Here is a 22494-nt window from a genome sequence, read left to right as displayed (position 1 = left end):
CACCACTTGGTTGTAATGTGTAATTAAAAGTTGTGTAATTAAACCTTTTCGTTCCAATTAAAGTTGAAGGCGAATATAATTGCTTAACTTTAAGTGCGTTGCCCGTTCAGTTAAAATGCGTAAAAAAAATAAAAACACAGCCTCTCACAAAAAAAGTTTAGACAAAATCAAACAACAACATCAAAAGTAAAAGCACACAAAATCACGTTTGATTTTTACACCGCATTATGCGTAAAACAATTAACAAGGGGCAAAAAAATCAGGCCAGGGTGTAGCGTTCAAGTTGAATGACTTTTCAGGTTTGTTCACTTCAATTTCCATTTCAATAATGATGTTTGAATTGATTACAAGATCCCCGAGGGAACCGATTATTGTGGATTCTTCCAAAACGAAAATAAAGAATCTTAAAAGCGGTAAATTGTTTTCTTCTCTTTTGGTTTCTTCGGTTGTCGGTTCTTTTTTACTTAAACTTATGAATGGTTCAGTCAGTCAGTGAGTTAATGATGGTGATTATAGTGATAAGTCGGCTGATTGTTATTTATGTGTATTTCGCTATTTCTACCATCTAATGAGTGCGTCTAAGGGTAAGAAGAAATAACAGAAAACTTGTAAATAAAATCTTAGAAAATAGTTTTACAGTTTTTTCTATGAAAGTTATTAGCTTTTCTCTCCCCTTTAATTATCAGCTAGTGAAAATTATAACAAAAAGTAAAGTACTCAAAAGAGCAGTACGATTTTTATATATTCTGCTTCAGTCGCCCGACTGTCTGAGTTGGCCTAGTTACAATATATAAATAGAATAGAAAAGAAGCCAAGACTTTTCAGTGAGAGAACAACAAAGAAGTGTTCGGTAAAAATGGTTTATTTACTTTCACGCACAGCTAATTGTTTTGGGTTTCCCTCCCAAAAAAAGCACAAAATACGATCAAATGTTCCTGGCCATTTGCATAAACAAAAGGCAATCGAATCGTTTAAGGGGAGTGTGTTTAAATGCACACGATTTATAGCATATGTTGGGCTTTTCAACGGAAATGCGTGGAATTAAAATTTCCAGTGGATTTCCGTAACACAAAAACTAATGTTTGTTTGCCTAATTATTTCGGTTACGTTACATTGCATAATGTAGAATAAAAAGAAAAAGAAATAAAAGGAAACATGTAATCCAAAGCATTCTAAACCTACTATAAATTTGACTAGCGCCATTATCTTTTCGGAAACGTCTTAGTTATCACAAATTTATGTTCACAACAACAAATTTTCAAACCAAATCATTATCTAAACTTCAACTGACTCAGACAACATTCCCAAGTTCAAACGACTTGATAAGCTATTCAAAAATCATAATAAAGCAAACCAAAATTATGACCTTCCCCTTAGGCAATCAACCAAGTGGTGATCACTCCGACAGCATAGGCTATATAATTATTGTATCAACTGTTTAAATTTCGCTAAATTTAAATTTCAACACAACAGCGAGGAGCAGTGAGGTGTGTCGAGTTGCACTTGTTGTTGTCACCTGCGGCGACAAGTGAGCACAGCAAATATGTCAGCAAAAGCCCGCATAAATTGCCCGAAGCCAACATGTTGAAGAGTCTTACAAATGGCATTACTTAACTTAACGCTCCATTGCCTTCGACAGGTTGCCCCTCCCACAACAACACCCCAACCCATTTGGTAGTTCGCAGCTACTCGAAAATATTAAACAGAGTCAAGTGGTGGGATTGCGTCATTATTAAGTATATGTACTTGGTATGTTTACCGAAAATCAAAGGGCGTTCGTATGTTTATTTATTTTTGTCATTAATACCGTTCAGCAAGCCAACAGATACCGATAGCCAAAACTCAAAACTAAATGATTGAGCACCTAAAACGTAAAGAAAATAAATAAGGCAACAAAAAACGCCTCGAAAAACAAAAAAGATAATTTGTATGCCACGAAAGTCGCAAAAGAAGCTCCAGAAGAGATCTTCAAAAGATCTTCTGCCCACCAGCAGAATTTAAAACTGAGGAGGAGGAAGCCACGAAATTAAAATTTGTGAATTGACTTTGCCACATGAGCAACATCTGGAGGGGAAGATATAGGAATGATCAGCTCCCACATCAAAAACTGGAAAGCAAATATACTTTGTAGGTTAAGAGCGAACTTTGATTCTGAGTGGCAGCTTGTGGGCACTTCAAGTTCGTCTTTATATGTAAACTTGATTCGCTTCTTAACTTACAAACCCCAGCTCGAATTTCAACGCGAGGCGCCAACTTCTCTGGACCGCATTTTAGGCATCAATTAAATGCCGCTAAACAACATGCCCTATAAATACTGAAGCTGACGGATACTTTCAGCAGCAACAACGACAACACCAGCAGAATCAATAAATAACTCGGCGATGATCTCAGTTGTACGGCTGCTGTCCGGATTGTTCAGTTTGTGTAAGATTACCTACAATGACGGACCGATCGGGCAGATCGCCTGAGATAACGCTAGCTGCCACTTTGTTTTGAAAACATTTTCATTTTCATTGAACCTTGCAATGAATATCTCCCATAAATCATATTCATAGTCAAATTTAACTTTGAATTGCGGCTTGATGAAGCTGAATGGCCGATTTACCGCAAGCCATATTATAAATATTCAAAGAGTTGCAGGTTTAGTTTTTTGCTTGTTTTTTTTTTGCTTAACTATTAAAATGGCATTAATGATAATTGCTGCGAAAGTGGCGACATATATTGAAACCAAGTCAAAAGCCAACAATCAATAGTTTGCTATACTATATACCAGTGCCTGTCATCAATTAGTGAACGCTTGATGAACTTTTGCTGGTTTATAAATTTATACAGCGCTGTCTCCATGTAGGAATACTCGTATATGATACGATAGATATACTTTATGTGTGCCGGATGCCTGCCAATATAGTAGTTATATGGCGCACATTTAGGCCAAATTTTGCTGCTTTGACAAACAAATTTATCGAAGCAGTCAAACAGTTTGCTGAAACACGCAACATCAAAATATTTGACAGCGAGCCGTTATGCTGACATTGACGATGATCCGAGAAGAGGAAAAATAATACTTTGGCTCACGCAAACTTGATTTATGCTCACTAATTGTCATATAAAGACATCTTGCGATTTACGATTTTTCTAGGATTTTTGGATACCCTATAACAAGTTTATGTTTTGAGTTTAACATTTGGAAAGTAAAAAAATCAATTAAATATCATAATTGCTGCACTTGACCTTTATACAAATAAAGTGTTTATCTTTCAATCTTTGTCAGCGTTTAGAACCTGTCTAACACTATCGCAACCTTTTAATCAACTATAAATAAAATAACCCACAAAACTGTCTAACCAATCCAAATGGCAAACATGAAAAATCAATTTGCCTAGAATATTCTGCGTGGTAATAGGACTACCCCGAATAACCACTAAATATTATAGATAATACACACAAAATGCTCGCATATTATTAATACCCCCAATCGAAAGTCAGGGCGTATCTATAGATACAAATATGAGTCTAAAAATATTTGCATATACCCTATGTAATATCGTCAAGTGCTGCCCAAAAATTGCGCTAGTCATTCGGAGGACAGACTGTTCGATCCGTTTAGATCAACATTCTGAGGAGGGAAAGACAGACAGCCTGCCAGACACTTAATTGGTTGTTGTGCTTAACATAATAACAGGCGAGGAGGTCACATAATAGACAACAATCCAACCTCCTTACAACCCCATCAACCTGTTCTAAGGGTAGTTCGAGTGCTTTTGGCTGCCAATAAATTTCCTTTTCGGCCGAAGGAAAGAGGTAACAAACTGCTTGCCAACAGTCGATGTGGCGAATACATAACAAACGCACTGTGCGCCAGTATACTATATAAATAATATAAATCGCCAGTTAAATATAAGTTCGGGGCGCGACCAACCGACCGACTGACTTATAACGACAGCAACAGTAAAAAGCCAGCTAAACAAGTTAAAGTTCGAGGCGCCGAATGATGTCATTTTGGAGGTTTTCTATCGATTGTTTTGTTTTTTTGTGTAATAATTAATTAAGCATACAAATGTCTCTCGCACTTGGTGTAACCACAAAGTACCGCCGACTGACCTTGGCTATCTTTAGAATCTTCTTCTAAATACCTTTGCCCATTAGAGAGGTGTAGTTTATTAAACGGAAAACGAGCGAGACAACTGAGCATTGCAATTTCCGTTATCTGGAGACCACAGGTGGGCCAGGGAACAAAGTTGCTTCAGATAAGATCTAGCTTAAAACAGGTTAAGTAGGGGGGCTACGTTTGAGAAATTACTAAAGATAAGGGTCTTAGCAAAACTCTTTAAAAATGACAAAACAAATACTTGAAATATATTAATAAAAATTTTATTCATTTGGAAAAATAATAACAAAAGCTCTTTAAGAACTGTAAAAACTGGAGCTTTAAACACAAATTTTTTTAACCTTTAACCTTTCACCCTTTATATGTTGTTCCCACTTTCTAACGTTTTTTTGTAGTATCCCATACATATTTCCACCAATTTTACCTCGTTTCTCCTTGATATGGCTGTCGTACTGGGAATTGCTGCGGGCGTAGTTGATGGACGCCATGGTGGACTGGAACTCCTGGTATTCCTGGTCGCTGGGTGATTCGTTGCTGCGGCCACTTTGCGTTGCCAGAGTCTGATAATCCTGACGCAGACTCTTGCTGAAAGTGCCGATGCCACTGAGGGCGTGGGCAGCTGACGTGGATCCGGTTACGGATACGGATGCGGATGCGGATGCGGATGGGGTTGCGGATGGGGTTAAGAACACGGATGCGGATGCGGATGCCGGTGTGGTGGGTCGCGTGGGCGTGGACACAATCACTATACTACTCGCCGGTCTGCCCTCCGTATCCGAATCGTTATCAATTTCAAATTCGTTGTCACCGGCGCTGAGTTTTCCCGTACTTATCTCCGAGATATTTCCGACTACCGACGACGAGGTTTCGATTAATTTGCGCGACGTGGAGGTGGACGAGGAAGTGGATGAAGTGGACTTGGTCGTTATCGTTTTGTGGCTTACAATTTTCCGGGGCTCTTCCGTCGAAGAACCGCGCAATTGGCACGTTGCAGCTGGACTAACAACTTGGGTTCTCGGACCCACCGCCTGCGCCTGCGACTGCGGTTGCTCCTTCGTGCCAATTGGCGTGGATGTTAGCATTGTCTTCGTAGTGCTGCCCAAAACCAGTTCCCTCGGTCTTTGGGGTGTCGACTCGCCTCCACCTCCGCCCATTTGGACGGTTGTTTGCTGGTACAAACGCCGGCGGGGGTTGCTACCGCCGACGGTAATGTCAATGTTGCCGGTTGCCATGGCCACTTCCTGCCGACCCAACGACGACGAGTCGATTTCGTCCCTTTGCCGGCCGTCCGCCTCGGTTAGTTCGCTCTCCTGCTCCAGCTTGATCAGTATCCTCCGTCCGCCGGCGGTCAGGTCCACGCTCCTCGGCGGCGTCACACTGGACCGCTCGCTGGAGTAGCTGGACCGCGACCAGGAGGGCGAATCCCTCGGAGAAACGTAGCCCTCGCCGTGGCGGTAGATCTTCTCCTCCGCGTAGCCACCGTCGCTGGTCATCGAGGAGGTGATGATGGTCCTTACGCCGTCCGCCGACGGCACCTCCCTCACCGTGCGCTCTCCGTCGAGGAAGCTCTCCAGTTCCCGGATCTCCTTCTTCTTGCTCCGCCGAGTGGTGCGAAGGGTCACGTTGAACGGCGCCAGGTGCTCCTCCACATTGCCCTGCTCGGCACCCGGACTCATGCGACTTGTGGTGCGTAGAGTTACATTGAAGGGACTCGCCACCTGGTCACTGGTGACCTCGACGCGACGGGGAGGAGTGGTGTGCCTCAGTTGGACCTGCTGGAAGGCCAGCTTGGCTGCCTCCGCCTCGGCCAATCCACGTTGCCTCTCCTGACGCAGTCTCCTCTCGATCTCATGGACATCTATCTCGAAGGGATTCTCGGCATCGTACTCATCCTGGTCGTCGCCCAGACGCAGTTCGTCGGAACTCTGGTCAGCGGGTCGCTTCCCTGGATTGGAGCCATCCGACCAGACCTTCTCGTACTGGGCCACCTTTTGCCGCAACCTTTGCTGATTGGGCGAAGGACTCGGCTCCTGCAGGACGAACTCCTCCACGTTGGAGCTGCTCGAGGTGGTCAGGGAGGTGGTGATGGTCTTCATGTACGTCCTCGTCACCGTCGACGTCTCCAGCTGTTGGCTCTCCCCGCCCCGAACCTCCTCCTCCTGCAAATGTTCTCTCGAGGATTTGTGCTCATGCGCACGACGGCGGCGAACAGCTGGAACTGGTGGCACGTCATCGCCTGCGCCTCCTGCTCCTGCTCCTGCCCCAGTTGCTCCTCCCCCGCCGGCATCTATGGATCCTGGTCCTCCACTATCAGCCATAATGGCATTGATTTCGCTAATAGACCCTCGTCAAGCCAAATTGTCATCGGTTACGACAGTTTTTCGCAGACTTGAGTTTGGTCCTTTTTTTTCCAGCCACTCCACTTCTCTTCTCTCCACCGGTTTTCCACCAAATGCAGAATTGATTTTTCTCACGCAACGCGCACACACACACACCCGTACACACACACCGTGAATTTTCACCAGGCCAAATGCCGAATTTTCCTTTGAACAACCCTTGAATGGCCTTCAGTCTTTCACGTAATTCAACTTTAATTTGCCTAAAAGCAAAAACACGCTTCTTCTTTTTATTATGTTTAACACTTGAAGCTTTCGGCTTTTTGGGGTTTTATTGGGGGGACTTAAACACAATGCCAGCCTGAGATTATCTCAGGCGGTTAGGTAAGAAAAATTCGTATTTTGTGCACACACTCTCGTAATTCTCACTGCCCCATAAAATAATGCGAGAATTGGGTTTTGGGCTTTGGGTTTTTGGTGTTTTTCTATACTTTTTTATTCCGTTTAGCCTGGTGGGCAGGCGGCTATATCACATTAATGCCCGGCGACTCAGTCGCTCCGCGATTCCAATCCGATGTCGTAGAAAGCCGGTTCGAAACTGAAACTCAAACTGAAACCGAACCCAACGACGTTCAATATGCTACGCCTTGTCCAGTCCAAAAAATAAAAAAATTGAGAGAGGAGCGGCAGCTCAGCGTATAGTAATCGTAGTAAAGCTCATGTTCCCAGAGTCTGTGCTCCCCACTGTAGAGGTATTTTTTAAAACCCGTGAGAGACTGCGAGAGCTTGGCTATAAAACCCAGAGAGGATAACCGAAAGAGAGCGGCCCCACGCAATATTTTGGAGAGTACCAGTTTTGATGGATGTTATGTTTACCACTCCGGCACGTACTCACTGAGTTTGAACCGACCGCTTGTTGTTATTTGGGGTCAGTGGCGCAGTAGCCGGCTTTTTTCAAAGGGGCGAGCGACTTTTTGGGGGAACAATCTTTAGTTCTGAGTAATGGAACAGGGTTTTACAGGGTTTTGGGTTGGGCAGAGGTACCCAATTACTTCGCAAGTTGAAACAATTTAATTGCGCACACAATATCACTACCTTAATGACCTTTCGGGTTATTCACTTTGAACCGAATCAAATGATTTATTGCCAAGCAAAGCCATTTTTTTCATAAGTGATCTGCTTTTGTAAAAAAAATAATATTTTTAACTCCCAAAAAAAATCTACGTCTTAAATTCTGCCATAAATATCACTTAGAGAATTTTTATGTTCACAACGACGCAAATAGCCGAACTTTATAGGGGGTAAAAAAACTTTATAGGGTGGTAAAAATTTAACTGATAAGAGTACGTTTGTTTAAATTTTCTCCCATTTCTCTCAGAGAAAAGCCAACTCTCACCATTTCTCGTAAGCTCTCTCGCAAAGATTACGGTTCTCTGCTCTTCTGCATGAATGGGTGGCATTCAAATGGCAAGTACCCAAGTACTTTGGCCTGTAATTGTAAGCCTTTTACCTTACACCTTTGCTGCGTGACATCATGGAGCGTGAGAAAATATCAATTACACAGCCCTTGGCTGGTGGTTGTTTATGCCCCTATGGATTATTATTATAAGCTACAACCCTGATGGATCGGTTACAAGCATTAAGGGGCACAACTAGTGTGACGGCCTAAAAAAATGGTGATTTTTGGGAATTTTTATAAAAAAAACTACTTGATCAATTCTTTTCAAATTTTCAGAATATATTTATACATGTTTTAAGAATGTATAGTGAAATTTTTAAAGAAAAAAGTTAAATATTTTTTAAGTTATAGTCGATCTCCAACGGCACTAAAAAAAAAGTGCCTTAACTGCTGCAGTGATTCCGGCCCTCTCCGTGGACGAAATCAAAAAATGAAAAATTCTCGTTAAACTAGATAAAATTTTCCATACCATGAACTACGATAAATAAAAAATATCAAAAAATGACAAAATGGCAGCGTTTTAAAAAAAAATCGAATTTTAACCAAAATTTTGGTCGTTTTTGGCCTGCCAAAATTCGATTTTTGATCGGATCAAAAAACCGATAGTTCATGGTACGTAGAACTATATAAAGAACATGTAAAAAAAATTTGGTAATGATCGGATCACTAGTTTTTGAGTTATCACTGCAGCAAATTTGGAAAATGCTGTTTCGAGAAAAACGCGTTTAAAGATAAAATGATCGTTTGCACTGTTATGAGAGCGGCTGCTCTTTAAATTGTTATAACTCAAAAACTATTTGAGATATCGATTTTAAATTTTAATATGTTATTTTTAAAGGTGTAATCTACCGAAATAGGAAAAAAAAATTTTGATTTTTTTAAAACTTCACACTAGTTGTGCCCCTTAAGTAAGCCTCCAATTGAGAGCCACGGCTGAAAAATATGGGTCAGCGCATGGCAAAGCTCAACTTACAGCGGCTCTTAATGAAAGCCATTCATAAATCGAAACCAAAACAAATGTTTAAACTTCGTGTATGAAGCTTACATAACCGCGAGAAAGAAATAAACAAGTTTGCCGTGTGTTTTTAAGCCAGACTAGACTAATGACGTCACGGTGTGGTGACTGCATTGCATCTGATATTGCTGAATGTTTATTGTCTCGCTGAGAAGTTGGCCCTGAAATATAAAGTTGCACTTCAAATGGCCTAATGCAATTAGCTTGCGACGCAATTCAATTTGTTATTCATAGGCGAATTTCAATCATAAACCAGTCAAAGGACGACTGATTCAAATGAATTCGAAAGTAATATACTTTGAATTCTGAGTTATTAACAACATAAAAATCATGTTAATATACGAGTATGCAATAACCCCTTTAGAATTCGATTTTAACTGGTTTAGTAATTCCCATTAAAATTTATTTTTATATTAGAGAATTTCTTGAGATTTATCTATGATTTATTCATACTTCAATGACCACAACTTAAGAACACACGAGACCACCCCTTGAAATATCATGTAAAACTTGGGTATTCGAGGAACATCTATAAACCGAAAGTAAACATTGGTGGCACCAACAGATGGCCCCCGAAAAGTGGCGACAGCCACTACAAAGTGGCGCCTTCTTGAGAGAATTCACATGTTCCATTGTATTTTATGGTATAATTTTGTTTACGAGCTTCTCTGGGTGTGAGCCACTGTGCGGGTTGTAAAATTTAAAGTGGCAGTCACTTAAAAACCTATGAGTAATTCGGCTGTAACTTTAATATGTGAAAACATGGATTCCCATTAAAACACAAGACTTATAATGAGAGGAAGTAAGATTAATTAGGGATGCTGTAAGTCTCTAGTTTAATCATTGTAAACAGAATCATATAATTTGTAGACATCAAATTGTAAAATAGAGTTTTAATTTTTCTAGAAAATTAATGAATCATGTTTCCTTTGGGCAGCTGTTAACCCAAATATATATACTCTTGATCCAGCTGTGCATATATGTATGTACATCAATGCCTTATTATAGAAAGTCTATATTTATAACCATCTCCAGCACCCAATTCGACTTTCGGGCAAACATTTTTTCGCATAAACATTGGTTTCCGCTCTCGAAAAGTTCGATTTTCAGCACTTTCAATGATATTCCTTTTGCCCAATATATATTTGATGTTTCCTCATTTATTTCACACCTAACCATAAAGTAGCTCACTTTAATGGCAAGGCAAACGAGCAGAGCTTCTTGGTCTTCAAATATTGACTTCAAGGCAGCACAATCGATTCTCTAAACAGAAAATCATCTAGTGGAATAAGCCAAATACATATTTTTTTCGCTTTCAGGCATTAGTCAGATCAAGAGGCCATTAAACAAATATAAATTCCTTTTTAAAATCAGCCAAGAAAGTTTATTTGCACAAAAATTAAGCTATGTAAACGATATAAACTATTAGCCATAAATATTTGAGTGCTCATACATATAAGAACCAACCAGACCTCGCAAAAGTCGAAAAGCAATTAAAAAACGCGAACTGGGCAACTGTCAACATTTTTGATTTGTTTGAATTGAGGCATTTGCATATGTCGAGATATCATCGTCCATGCCGATTTCTACGTGCGAAAAATGATAAAATTAGTTTCGAGAATCTCCTATTTATAGCAATTATACATCGACGTATAGAACCAGATATATGTAAGTTTCTCATATGTTTCCCATTTCATGGAGGCGCGTGGGCGTTCAGCAAAACGTTTATTGTAAAATATATATTTGCAAACACACTTTGATCAAAGCCTAACATGTGGAATTCTAAAATTCTTTTCCTTCAGATTTTATTGGCAGAAGATTTGTGGAATTATATAATGCCATTTTATTCAAGCTGTCAGGTAGATTAAGGTGATCACACTTAAAACATGACAGGGGATTACAGGTAGTATTTTAGTTTAAGTTTGCTAGTCAATGAAATCAATTTAAAATAACCTCAAAATACAGCCAGCTTTAGTTTATGATAATATGCAGTTGGCAAGCTTTATTAGAGGTAATTAATCATTTTGACTGTGGGAGATAACTCATTGCTGTCTATATATTTAAACATTTCTCAGTTCAAGTTAAATAAATATTGATCCATTTGTTTAGTTAGATCTGTACGTTTTACCCAAACATTTTCTGAATAAATAAATATGTTCCCTTCTAATTAAAACCGCAGTCCCATCGTTCTGTTCTTGTACATTTTTCTTGTATTATGAAAATATACAAATGGATCCATGTGTTGTAAAACCAAATCCCAGAAGCAAGAAGCCAAACGAAACAGCTGAAAATCCCAGAAAACTCTAAAAACTCTATTTTTAATCGAATTTCTCGGCGTGACAAGACAAGTTCGAGTAGAGCAATCCAAAAAAAATAGAATAACTGAAAAGAAAAACGCTGCTAAATTTGAAAATAAACCAGAAAGCAGGGCGAGAAAATCAACCGAAAATAGCACAGCCAGCCCAGCTCTCCCGTCCCTTGAGATACTTATTATTCTTATTTCATACCAAAGAAGCATCTAAAAATAAGGTAAACGTAAACTGAATCAGGCGACAAGATGCAGCCAAGTTGGTTTTTGGGGGAAACTTTCGGTCCTAACCAGACAATGGGAATTAAATCGGACAGAGCGAATGCAATTTATAAATAAAGGAATGAAGCCATTTCCACTGTGACATCAGCACCGGACACAAAAAGGCATTCACAGCACTGCGTTGTGCTGTGCTGTCTATAAACAACTTTTCCAAATAATCCCATAGTCAAGGCACAGACTACAGACTCGTTGCGCTTCATTATAAAAAGTGATCTCATTGCCTGTTCCACTCAACAGGCTAAGTGCGCCGAACAAAAGGCTCAAAAACCTCGCCTATCAACTTTATACAAAGTGTGATCGCACGCCATTCAATTAATTACATTTGACTTGTGCCAACGATTGTGGCTAAAAGGAAATCCGATTTTCCCATTGTCTTCAGTGTGTAAAAGTACATGATATATTTAAACAAAAGAAAACAGTTTAGTTGGTTAAAAAACTAATACAGCTTCTGCAAGAAAACAAAATTTATAACCCTAATTCATCAAATTGACTTGGCAAATATTTTGTAGACCCCACCCTCACAAGTGGCAAATATTAAGTAACACTTTATCTCATTCCCAGCAATTGCAAATTGTTAGAGAGTACAGAAATATATATAAGAAACCTATATGTGTGCATAACAATTCATCGATTCATTTGGCGTTCGATGTGTTTGGCCTCTATTGGCGATTGCAATTTGTGCGATTGCCAAAAAATTTATATTCCGCTTCCATTTTGGCGACAACATTATGTCATTACCTTTGGCCAAGCGCACCTAAGGTACCGAAATAGCCAAAATAATGGTCGAACCAAAGGCACTTAAAACCGAGGAAAGGTGAAAGATAGCCAAAGAATCTGGGCCATAGTCTACTTTCGAGCGATGATGTCAGAAGGCTTCTGCGGATACGGGTGATTCGAATGATTCTGCTGATTCGAATGATTCTGCTGATTCGGCTGATGGGGAAACTGGGGAACTGGGGGATCGTGGAAACGTGGGCCGATGCTGTCTGGGTCAAGTTCGGTTGACATTTACATTCGCTTTCCCCGAAAAAGACGCTCTGATTCAACAAAGTTCAATGCTTTGCCAAGAGAAAATCAAATAACTTACACGTTATTCGTGTGTTGAAGGGGCGTCCAACTGATAGTTGTCACCTTACCCAAAAAAATTCTAGAATGCTGCTGACTCAGCTGCACTGAGAAAACCAATGCAAAGAACTTATTTAGTTTAAGAGGTTGAAGTAGTAAAAAACCCTTTTAACGATTCCAACGTATGACAAAAATGCAGTAGGAAATTGGAAAGGATTCTTGGGTGATTCCAATTTTCAGTTACAAGTATTATTATATTAAAATATATATAAATATTATTATATTTTTATAGAGTTTAATTTTTTTGGGAAACTCACCTTGCAACTGCAATATCGTCATCTGATATTCGGCAAGCTTCTCGTCGATGTAGTCCTGCGATTGGTTCGCAATGATCTCGGCTGTCGACGGACCGAACTCCTCTTCGTCATCGTAAATCACGTAGGATTTAGGTTGCGGAGGCTCCAGTGGCACGCCCACGAAATCGATCTGATCCTGGGCCGCCAGTCCGTGTCCTCCGTGTTGTCTCGGTTGTGGCGGGATAACCGGTGCTCCCTGCTGTTGGTAGAACTGCGGTGGTTGGTACTGCTGCTGCTGCTGGTGGAGCGACAGTGGCGTCTGTCGGTTGCTGTAGTTGAAGTCCGAACTCGGAGTTTGGCAGACGATGGGCGACGGAGTCGGCGACAGCTGGAACGAGCTGGTCGGCTGGTGGGCTCCGTAGGAGTTCTGGTGCTGCAGGGGCGCCGGTCGGAAGGGGCGTGGTGCCGGCGATGATGAAACCCCGCCGTAGTAGCCACTCGGTGGTGGCGGTGCCGCCTGTTGTTGGTACGGCGCCGGCGATTGGTTGCCACCTGGCCACTGGGGCCGCGGATGGGGTATATTAGTGCTCCCGCGCTGACCCCTCACCTGGTTGAGTGGCGCCGGCGACATGGCATGGCCATAGGGACGGGGACCCGAGATGATCGGCGGCGGACTGGGCGCCGTCGTCCACGGCGAGGGTGGACGGTACAGGAAGGACGAAGGGGACGGAGAGGCGGGGTTGTGGGCACGTGGATTCCAGCCACGTGGTCCATTCCCGTACGGCGGCGGTTGCTGCCCGGACATCTTCGCGGCAGACGGCGGTTCAGACGATCTCGAGATCTTTGGGTTTGGTTCTATTTCGATTCTCACGATTCGGGGTGGCTATTGTTTCACAAAGACTTTTTGGACGGGGCTATGGGTTTAATTTAACATATTACACTGGCGAGAGAACGATTAAGAATATATTAACACTTTATTTATGCAATCTTCTATAGTTCAAATGCTTTAGTTTTTTTTCTTTTTGGAAAATAATAAAATAAGCACGGTTTGTAACTAAAAACCATGATATTTCAAATATATATTATGTAGGCATTTTAACGAAGAATTTGTTGGCACATTTTTCTTAACCCATAAAATCTGTACAAAATCATAAATCATCATTTGTTCATTAGCCAAAACAATCACCTGAACATCCAACCCAATTATGTCAAGTGGACCAGCAATAGAAATAGCGTAAAAAATACGCAAAAGAAACATAAATAAATCATGACCTATTCTCGAAAATGGGTAGCCGACTAATTTCAGCAGACTACGCACATATCCGCATATAGGAAAGATATAGATTCTAACGGAAGTGGTCTAAACATTTATACAATCTTTAAAAATGGCTCTGACGTGAGTGTGCGGCTTTCAAATCTCCAAAGAGCATTTTGCTCGCTTGTTTCAGTTAGTTGTCGCATATATAATGTTAGTGAAAATATATATGCTCCTGGCAGATAATTTACAATGCATGAACATTAAAATTATGCTACAAATTGGAAGAGGCAGCCAGGAGAGTAGTGGGCACTCGGATTAGCCGCTGTCAAAATTGTTTGAAGGCCTCAAAAGTGGATGATATATGTTTGGCAGAGTGTGTGCGGCAACCTTGGAAACGTCTCAAGTCATTGGGTATCCAATATGAAGGAAAGTGAAATTAGCTGAATTTCAAATACATAATATACAGAGCAGAAAATTGAAAATAATTGTTTTCCCAAGTGAATTGTATAGAACTAAAATAAACAGAAATTGAAATGGAAAGGAAAAAAAATTTGTTTTTCATGAAAATTGTTTTAGATCCAAAATAATTTAAGACCCTGTTCAAAGTACATATTAAAATTCTGTAAAAGTTGATTGCCAAAAATTTTCTGGCTTGCAAATAAAATTTTTAAGCTCTAACTGTATTTATACAGTTGTTGTTCATATCCTGTTATCACTGTTTCCTTAAAATATTTCCAGAATTTTGCACAGTTTTTCGTCCAAAAATTCTTTGTCATCTGCTTCCAATATTTCAATTCCTTTATGGATTTTCCAAAAAAAACCAAAAACTGCACAGTGTAGGCGGGTGGGTGTAGTGGTGTGGTGGATCGGCCCACCATCGGCACCACTTAAAAGCACACGTCCCGCAACGCACCACCGCGACGAGGAAAACTCATGCAGACTTTTCACTTTGCGGCGGCGGTCGTCGGTTGCTTTCGAATTATTCAAAAATAGAAATGAACTCAGTTCGTTAAACTTTCGGTTCGCTCGGAGGAAGAAAAACCATGCCGAGAACAGAGCAAAAAGATGCAGCCTCGCATGCTTCACTTTATTCTGGGACCACTTTATAATTGCCATCGGCTTTATGGGAGACCCTTATTTTATATCCGTTCCATCGATTATGGTTCACCATCTTCCATTTCATTTCGAACATTTTACTCGCACCGGAAAACGTGGAAAAACACGTTTTTCCAAAAAGCACTTCACTGTCGATTATGTAATACGTGGAAAATTGAGCATTTATCTGGGCTTTTTCAATCGGAATCTTGGTACACAAGGCACGCCAATTAATTTGTAACATTACACACCGTAAATTCGCTTTGATTTAACGCCAGAATTCTTTGCGCGAACAATTCCAATTCAATTTCTATATATGCGTATATATAGAGGCGTGTATATATGCATGGATGGCAGGAAAGAAGACTTTTCAATGAAGAACTTTAGATGTTGTAGAGGAAGAACCGAGAACAACACTCGACGAGCACGAAACACTAACTGAATTGGCTCCCCAAGCGCCAGGAGGCATATCGCCGATCTTTGGGGAATTTTTCGAAAATTTTCGAAACGCATCGAAAGAGATGGTTCGGAAATGGCACACGAAGTTTTTGGCTCTCAGTTTTCCGTGCCGGCTTTTCTTTTTGTGTCCATGCTCTTTCTTCGGCCTTTGTTTACATCCCTTCTTTCTAAACAAAATTAAATTGAGAGGAAAATGCGATTAAGTGGCACAGAAAACTTTCGAGTATTGTAAACAAATATGTTTATACATACGTAAAAGAAGACAACACAAAAAAATTTCAATGAGCGATGATAGTAAGAATTATTTTTAAACCTTATTAAATAAATTTACGTGGTTATATTAATATTGTTATCGTAATTAAAAATTACGTAAGCTAAAATAAAATGTACATTTCAACATTGAACATTTCCAGTCACTCTAGGAAATTTTATAAAAGATACATTTTAAGAAAATTTAATTACATACTTTTTTTACATGATCTGGTGTATATCATGCATGTTATCTCTAATATTATAAAAATGTCACTTAATTTTCCAGGGCTGGCAAATTGCTAAATTCAAATATTTAGTATGACCGCTAAACTCAAAATGTTAATTGACATTTGAGCTGTTAAGTTTCTGTTAGGCCAGCTGACAGCCACAGGGTGATTCCTGTCACCATACATTGTACGAACAAAATTGTGGTAAAAAATGGCAAGCAAGCAACTTGTAAACAATTTGGCCAAAATCGGCCGCTCCAGCCAAAATTGGATGTCACCATTGGCCACAGTCCGCAATTCCAGCTGCCGCAGTGACATCGAGAAGGTCACGCACACCGGCCAGGTATGGAAAATCGCTATGTTTTGAAAGCAGCCATCCTGCGATTACGCAAACATTCTGGGAATGTGTATATAAATATCTAAGATTTTATGGATTTTAGGTGTTCGATAAAGATGACTACCGTAATGTCCGTTTCGTGAATGCCAAGCGGTATGTGAACGAGAACTGGGGTATCAAGTTGATCGAAGAGGTCCCGCCCAAGGAATGCACCGAACGAGTGGTATACTGCGATGGTGGCGATGGTCCTTTGGGTCATCCCAAGGTCTACATCAACCTGGTGAGTTATCTAGCTTGCTATACATATAAACTACGTATTGATTTATAATTTCCCCCAGGACAAACCCGGCAATCACATCTGCGGTTACTGCGGCCTGCGCTTCGTCAAGAAGGATGATCACCATCATTAAACAAATGGCTAATAGCTAATAGCTTCCTGTTGCTCTAGTTTAAACCCAACTAAACTGAATAAATCTATAATAGAAAATGGATATGACTCGGAAAACATTTAAGTGTACGGATTTAATTGATTTTGTTACCACCAGACCTTTCAAGAAAAGAAAACCAAGTCAAACATTTATTGCACAACACTTTATTTGCAAGTTTCTTGAATGATAACTAATGCGTGTATGCATTGTGTCCTCTTTGAAAGTTAGATCTGATAAAAACTAACTTAAGCGATAAAGATTAGTAAAACTAATAAACAAAAAACCGAACTGTAGTTGAAAATACTGTGAGTTGAACTCGACTGCTCGGGCAGAGAAAAGATCAATTCACCACGCAGGTGTTGTAAGTGTATAAATGTAGAGTATAACTAACAAAATTAACGCAATCGTAGATAGCATATATAAAGTTGATTTGTTTGCCTGGTAAGCGGTGTAATGTATTGTATAGTGGTTCCATTATTTTTGTTGTTTCGCTGATAAATCACTACGGGCACTTTAGATGCTGACGATCGCAGCATTGAGACACAGATAGTACCACGAAGAATCAATACAATAATACAATAACTGCCGCCGTTTCGGCGATCGTTGGTTGGTTTTGTTTTGTTTTGGATGCCAACGCTGTACTGGATTGAAACGGACTCTGAAATCCAACCAATCCGTCCTCTGGCCAGCTCCTGATGCTCTCAAAACTGAAAATCTCACGTTCGCATTGCTCAACACGAGCCATCTCCGGATTCCAACTCCGTCTCCAACCGTTGGGAGTTCGAGTTTGGCCTGCAGAGAGCCCTGGATCTGGGAACTGAAAGTGCGGCGCCGCCGGGTGGTGCGCCTGCCTCACATAATTGATATGCCCAGCTCTGATCGCTGGTCAATAAAATCATGGTCAATAATCGTCGTCGTCATCTGTTGTCTCAAGTGCGTTTCATCTAAAACACCAAACACTAAGGAGAATGTAAACTAAAATGTAGTAGGTTCTAATTTGGATGTTGTGTGGATGCGGGACTATGTTGCCGACGAATCGCTTTAGCTTATCCCCGTACTGTTGCTGTTGTTTCTGTTGTTGTTGCTGCAGCAGAGATCGCTTATCTTGATTGGGGCAATAGTTGTTCACCACTGGTCACCAGAGGTTCCGTGGCATGGCGTAGCCTTCTTTTGTCACGAATATGTTGCGCTCGCCATTAGCCACCAACGAATCCTTCGGCTTTCCGGCCCCGATTCCGGGTGATGCCTCCCCGCCGTCGTGGCTTACAATGGTCTCCTTACGGCCATCTACCATCCGGGTTACGGTGGTGGTCTTGTGACCCGAGGAGTCCTGAGTCACCTTGGTGGTCTCATAGCTGCCATCCGGCTTGCGCACCGTCTTGGTCATCACGCTCTGGCTGAACAGCTTCGGACCCTGTCAAATATTATCATTATTTAAAGGTTTTTATATGGCAAACCCCTCACTTTATCCTCACCTGATAGTTACCATCGAAAACCCCACCGAATGGAGTCATTCCACTGCGCGGCAACATCGGAGTCATGGGCGTCATGATGTCCGGCTTGTTATTCATGGGCGGACGTGGCGGACGAGCACACGACTTGCTCTCCCCGTCGGCGGAAATCGTTCCATGGATCCTGCCCATGATGATCTCCTCATCCGAGAGCTTGGCCCGTTGGCACCCCTTGCGGAAACCGTGCTGATTCGAGGGCAAAATATTGCCTAGTTCCTGGTCGCCTGGCTCAGCCTTCTCCTCCGGATTCAAACGCTGGATGAGCGAGTGCAACTGATCAGCATAGATCCTGGAATAAATAAATGGTTAAGTTTGCTTTGCATTAAGCATTATTGAAGTGCAACTTACTCGCCATCCAAGTCGGTATCCAGGGATAGGTCCTTTTGCTGGGCAAACTTCTTCAAGATCTTGCTCTCGAATCCCGGCTTCAAAAAGTCCCCCTTCAAGTCCCGCTCAAAGCCATCTAAAAAATGTATGATATAGAATTAGTGCAAAGGTAATAAACTTAGAGGACAAGTGTCCATACTAAAATACCGTATGGCCTGTGCAATTACCTATAGATTTTATGTCTCTTGGCAATTGACATTTAATTTGACCAATTACATGTTTTGATGGCGATTGCCTGCTGTTTTATATATATGTATTTGTTTTATACATATTTGTTTGATATAAATCAAATGACATAAATATTTTTTTAATATTTTTGCTTTAATTTCAAATACACATATTTTTAAGATTTGAGAAGGCAGGTAATGGCACATTTTGGACCTACAACAATCGCGCTTACCTTCACTTTCGTTCAGGGACTCCAGGAGCCTTTGAAGTTGGCTCTCAAAGTGCTTCTGCATCTCCAGCGGACTGGTGAAGACCTGGAAGGCGAACTTGCGATCATCGTCGAAGAGTTCGTCATCCGTTTCGGCCTCCTCGAACCACTGGGGCTTGCGGAACTCATCCTTATTGGAAGCGGATACCGAAGAGCTGAATAAGAGAAAGTGGAAAATGGCTGGGATGAGAAGGATGTGGAAGTGGATTTCCAACCCTCGGGGCTCTCCAATACGCAGCCTCCGTTTTTCAGGGAGCGAGAGAAAACGGGCGCTTTTCCGTGTGAGTGTGTGTATCCTGGTAAAAATGTATCTATCATGGCAGGTGCCTGGTTATCGATCCATTGTCGCCTGAAAAAAGCCGCCGTATTCCTGGTTTGCCCCATTAATATTTTTAGATTCTGCACTCAGGCGTCCCCCATCTTGCATAATATTCCATCTATAGTCCCGCAGTTCCCACCACCTAGTTCTACTCACTCCTGCTCCTTCTCCGCCTCGGTTTTGAACATTTTCTTCAGAATATCCATATTACTGGTAATCGCCGCTGCTGATTTGCCGATTAATTAACCGAGAAATGCCTGACACAAGCGCAAAGCAAAGTGATTTAAGGAAAACTAAAAGAACCAAAACGACGCGAGATTTAATTGTTTACTGGCTTCCTTTTTTCCGCACACTTATTTATTGTTTATCAATAGGGGATTTTTTGCATGAATTTTCCACACGACCGTCGAAAAAGTGACAACAGCTGACAGCTGGCAATGCGAAGGGGTGAATGCGTGACACGAGATCCAAACAGCTGATGTTAAAAGGTCCAATGTTAGCACCAGCGATGTTTCTTTTCTTAACAGCACGCCACTCTGTTTGGATTCAAAAAGGCCGTTACAATAGGTTGTGTTTTAACATTAAATTTTTAGCTTCTGAAATTTGAAAAGAATTTGAGTGAATTATCAAAGAGGTTTTATAAATATCCGTCCGTCCGTCTTTCTGTCAATCTATCCGTCCATCCGGTTATCTTACAGTCGAGGCATTCGTTCTTTTTGTTTTGTAGCTTTGCTTTATAAAAAAAACAAATTTCAAATCATAATACCAAAGCATATAAAATATTTATAGACTCTTATACGTTTATTTTTGGAAATAAAATGGCATATGGTATATTTATAGCTTTTTTCTGCGCCTATTTCTCTGTTTCGGAACTGACTTCGAATTCCGCTTAAGATCATGCACTTTTTGGCAAACCATTTCCTGGTCTAAGTTTGGCTCGGCAATCTTATCTAAATTTCAGCTTATCAACCAGTTATTGCGGTGACTGCTTTGTTTTCGTTTTTCGGCCACGAATCGAAAGATAATTAAGATGGGGGCAAAGGAAAGATATGGCACGAACCACAGTAATAAAAACCAGACAACCAGTATGTTAATGCAAACAGATATTATCCAAGTTTATGGTGGGAAATGAGCCCATCCAATGAAATGTCAGTAGGCAGAAAACCACAAACCTTATCAGCGCTTAATCCAACCATTCGGCCCTTATCAGAATTGCAGTCCATATAACCATGACCGATAATAAACCGCCGCCACACGATAAACAAAAGGCTTTGTTATTATAAGTTTTTGTTTTTAATATTAAAAGTTTTAGCAGTTATATGGGTCAGGTGACCACGAAAAGCACTTGAATTAAGATTGTGTTTATTCACAAATGAATCTCATCGGTAGATTGAGGGATGCGATTGGGTTGTGGGTTGGTTTTCTGAGGACCATAACAATAATTTCGAACTTAACAAGAACCCCATGCCGGTGACCATCTCTGGGGGCTTTGTTTTTCGTCAACAAGGGATAACAAGGATCAACAAGGCTCCTGGACTAGCTCAGCGCAGCCCCTTCGAACTTGCAGACAACCGCGAACATGGCCTCACCGCCCAGGTACTTGGCTAGCCACCTGTTCTTGATCACGGCCAGCTTTAGGGTCTCGCAGCCGAAGCGGGCATTCAGATTTGTGTGCAGGGCACGTCCCATCCCCTCGATTACGAGCAGGTCAGTCTCATTGGCGGCGATGGCGTCGCACAGTTCCTGCGGCAGGGTGCGCATATCCAGGCAGGGACCCGTCTGTCCATTGGCGTAGACAAGAAGTTGTCCCTGCGACCAGGCTTGCTGTAGGACTTCGCATTCCCTTGAGCACTCGTCCAGCAAGGATTTCAGCTCCACACTGGTCACATCATTGAGAGCAGGTTCACTGTTCGCACAAAGTAGCACCTTGGTGCCTCTTTTCAAGAGTCCTCTCACAAAGGGCAGCACTCCCAGGACCACATCCACTCCACTGTTGTCCACGAAGACCACAGCACACTTGTGTGGCGTTCCCTTGAGGCGATTCAGCCAGTTGTCCAGGTTGTCCAGCAGCCACGGTCGCTTCTCGATGCGATCCAGGGCGGAGTGCAGGCCAAAATTGCTGTCCTGCTCGAGAATATTTGATATGGCCTGGGCACCCCAGTCGAACATGTTGCCGGCGAGGACTCCGCGCACCAGTTCCGTCCAACGGGCATCGTCATCTTTTAAGGCGTCTATTTCCTGGAGACGTTCTTTTAGCTTGGCCACCGCAGAGGCATTCTCCATTTTCTTTTGGCTGAGCCAGGGATCATCAAAACCGAAGCGCCGCAGCATGGTTTCGTTGAGTTGAAGTAGCTCGCTGGTGCCCAGGACAACTTTGCCTTTATTGAGGGGTACATTTCGCTGGTGCTCGTCAAGCTGTTGAAGATATGCGGCCTGGAACTGCTCCGCCCGCTGCGGGGCCGTGTGATCCTCCTCTTGTGACTTGGACGCCACTTTCGCGAACTTCGCGACCATGTCCCTGAAGCAGTTGAACCAGTAATCCGCCGCCTTCCCGTCAGTGTTCAGGTCCAGGGTGTCCGGCTGGTAGACCGCCGGATCCGGTAGCAAACTGCGGCTGTGCATGGCGACGCGGGAAGACGCGAGTCGAGTGACTCGTAGCGCAGAACTTGTCGTTTTTGTAATTAACAAAATATGTGGTACGATTGCAGGTGTGACGAGAAGCATTGCAAACGACGTTGCTCGCCAATCGATAGGCTTTAAGTGACAAAAACATTGAATGTCTTACTATCGTACTAAAAAATCTTTCGGACGATTTGTCTGTAAGCCCGCAATTTTAACAACGGATTAAAAAAAAAACTAGAGGACCAACTATTTCGGCATCTTAAAATTAATTTGTACTTTAAAAATATATAAGTT

The 22494-nt window shown here is 41.7% G+C and overlaps 5 protein-coding genes across 5 annotated transcripts in view; 1 reads left to right on the top strand and 4 right to left on the bottom strand.

The window, feature by feature from the left end:
* Positions 1 to 7049, bottom strand: part of LOC108089775 (nesprin-1) — a 95045-nt gene extending 87996 nt beyond the window's left edge. The window contains 1 exon segment of the mRNA XM_017188168.2: positions 4533 to 7049. Within this exon segment, the coding sequence (XP_017043657.2) occupies positions 4533 to 6426 (1894 nt within the window). The 5' untranslated portion in view covers positions 6427 to 7049.
* Positions 7050 to 12354: 5305 nt separating this feature from the next.
* LOC122320016 (basic salivary proline-rich protein 4-like) lies at positions 12355 to 13674 on the bottom strand. The gene is made up of 2 exons (XM_043207945.1): positions 12891 to 13674; positions 12355 to 12494 (listed from the first exon to the last, which is right to left on the bottom strand). Exons 1-2 carry the CDS (start codon positions 13672 to 13674, stop codon positions 12355 to 12357), a joined length of 924 nt encoding a protein of 307 aa, XP_043063880.1.
* Positions 13675 to 16326: 2652 nt separating this feature from the next.
* LOC108089777 (NADH dehydrogenase [ubiquinone] iron-sulfur protein 6, mitochondrial) lies at positions 16327 to 16988 on the top strand. Its single transcript, XM_017188171.2, has 3 exons — positions 16327 to 16503; positions 16601 to 16777; positions 16836 to 16988. Exons 1-3 carry the CDS (start codon positions 16372 to 16374, stop codon positions 16905 to 16907), a joined length of 381 nt encoding a protein of 126 aa, XP_017043660.1. The 5' UTR covers positions 16327 to 16371; the 3' UTR covers positions 16908 to 16988.
* Positions 16989 to 17896: 908 nt separating this feature from the next.
* LOC108089776 lies at positions 17897 to 20180 on the bottom strand. Its single transcript, XM_017188170.2, has 5 exons — positions 19735 to 20180; positions 19224 to 19414; positions 18785 to 18899; positions 18401 to 18725; positions 17897 to 18339 (listed from the first exon to the last, which is right to left on the bottom strand). Exons 1-5 carry the CDS (start codon positions 19782 to 19784, stop codon positions 18061 to 18063), a joined length of 960 nt encoding a protein of 319 aa, XP_017043659.1. The 5' UTR covers positions 19785 to 20180; the 3' UTR covers positions 17897 to 18060.
* A 668-nt stretch (positions 20181 to 20848) lies between these two features.
* LOC108089981 (4'-phosphopantetheine phosphatase) lies at positions 20849 to 22324 on the bottom strand. The gene has a single exon (XM_017188482.1). The coding sequence runs from the start codon at positions 22300 to 22302 to the stop codon at positions 21115 to 21117; it is 1188 nt and encodes a 395-aa protein (XP_017043971.1). The 5' UTR covers positions 22303 to 22324; the 3' UTR covers positions 20849 to 21114.
* Positions 22325 to 22494: the final 170 nt, after the last annotated feature.

This window comes from Drosophila ficusphila, unplaced genomic scaffold (genome assembly GCF_018152265.1).
Source record: "Drosophila ficusphila isolate 14025-0441.05 unplaced genomic scaffold, ASM1815226v1 contig_412, whole genome shotgun sequence".
NCBI lineage: Eukaryota > Metazoa > Arthropoda > Insecta > Diptera > Drosophilidae > Drosophila > Drosophila ficusphila.
This window is presented reverse-complemented; position numbering and strand designations above follow the sequence as displayed.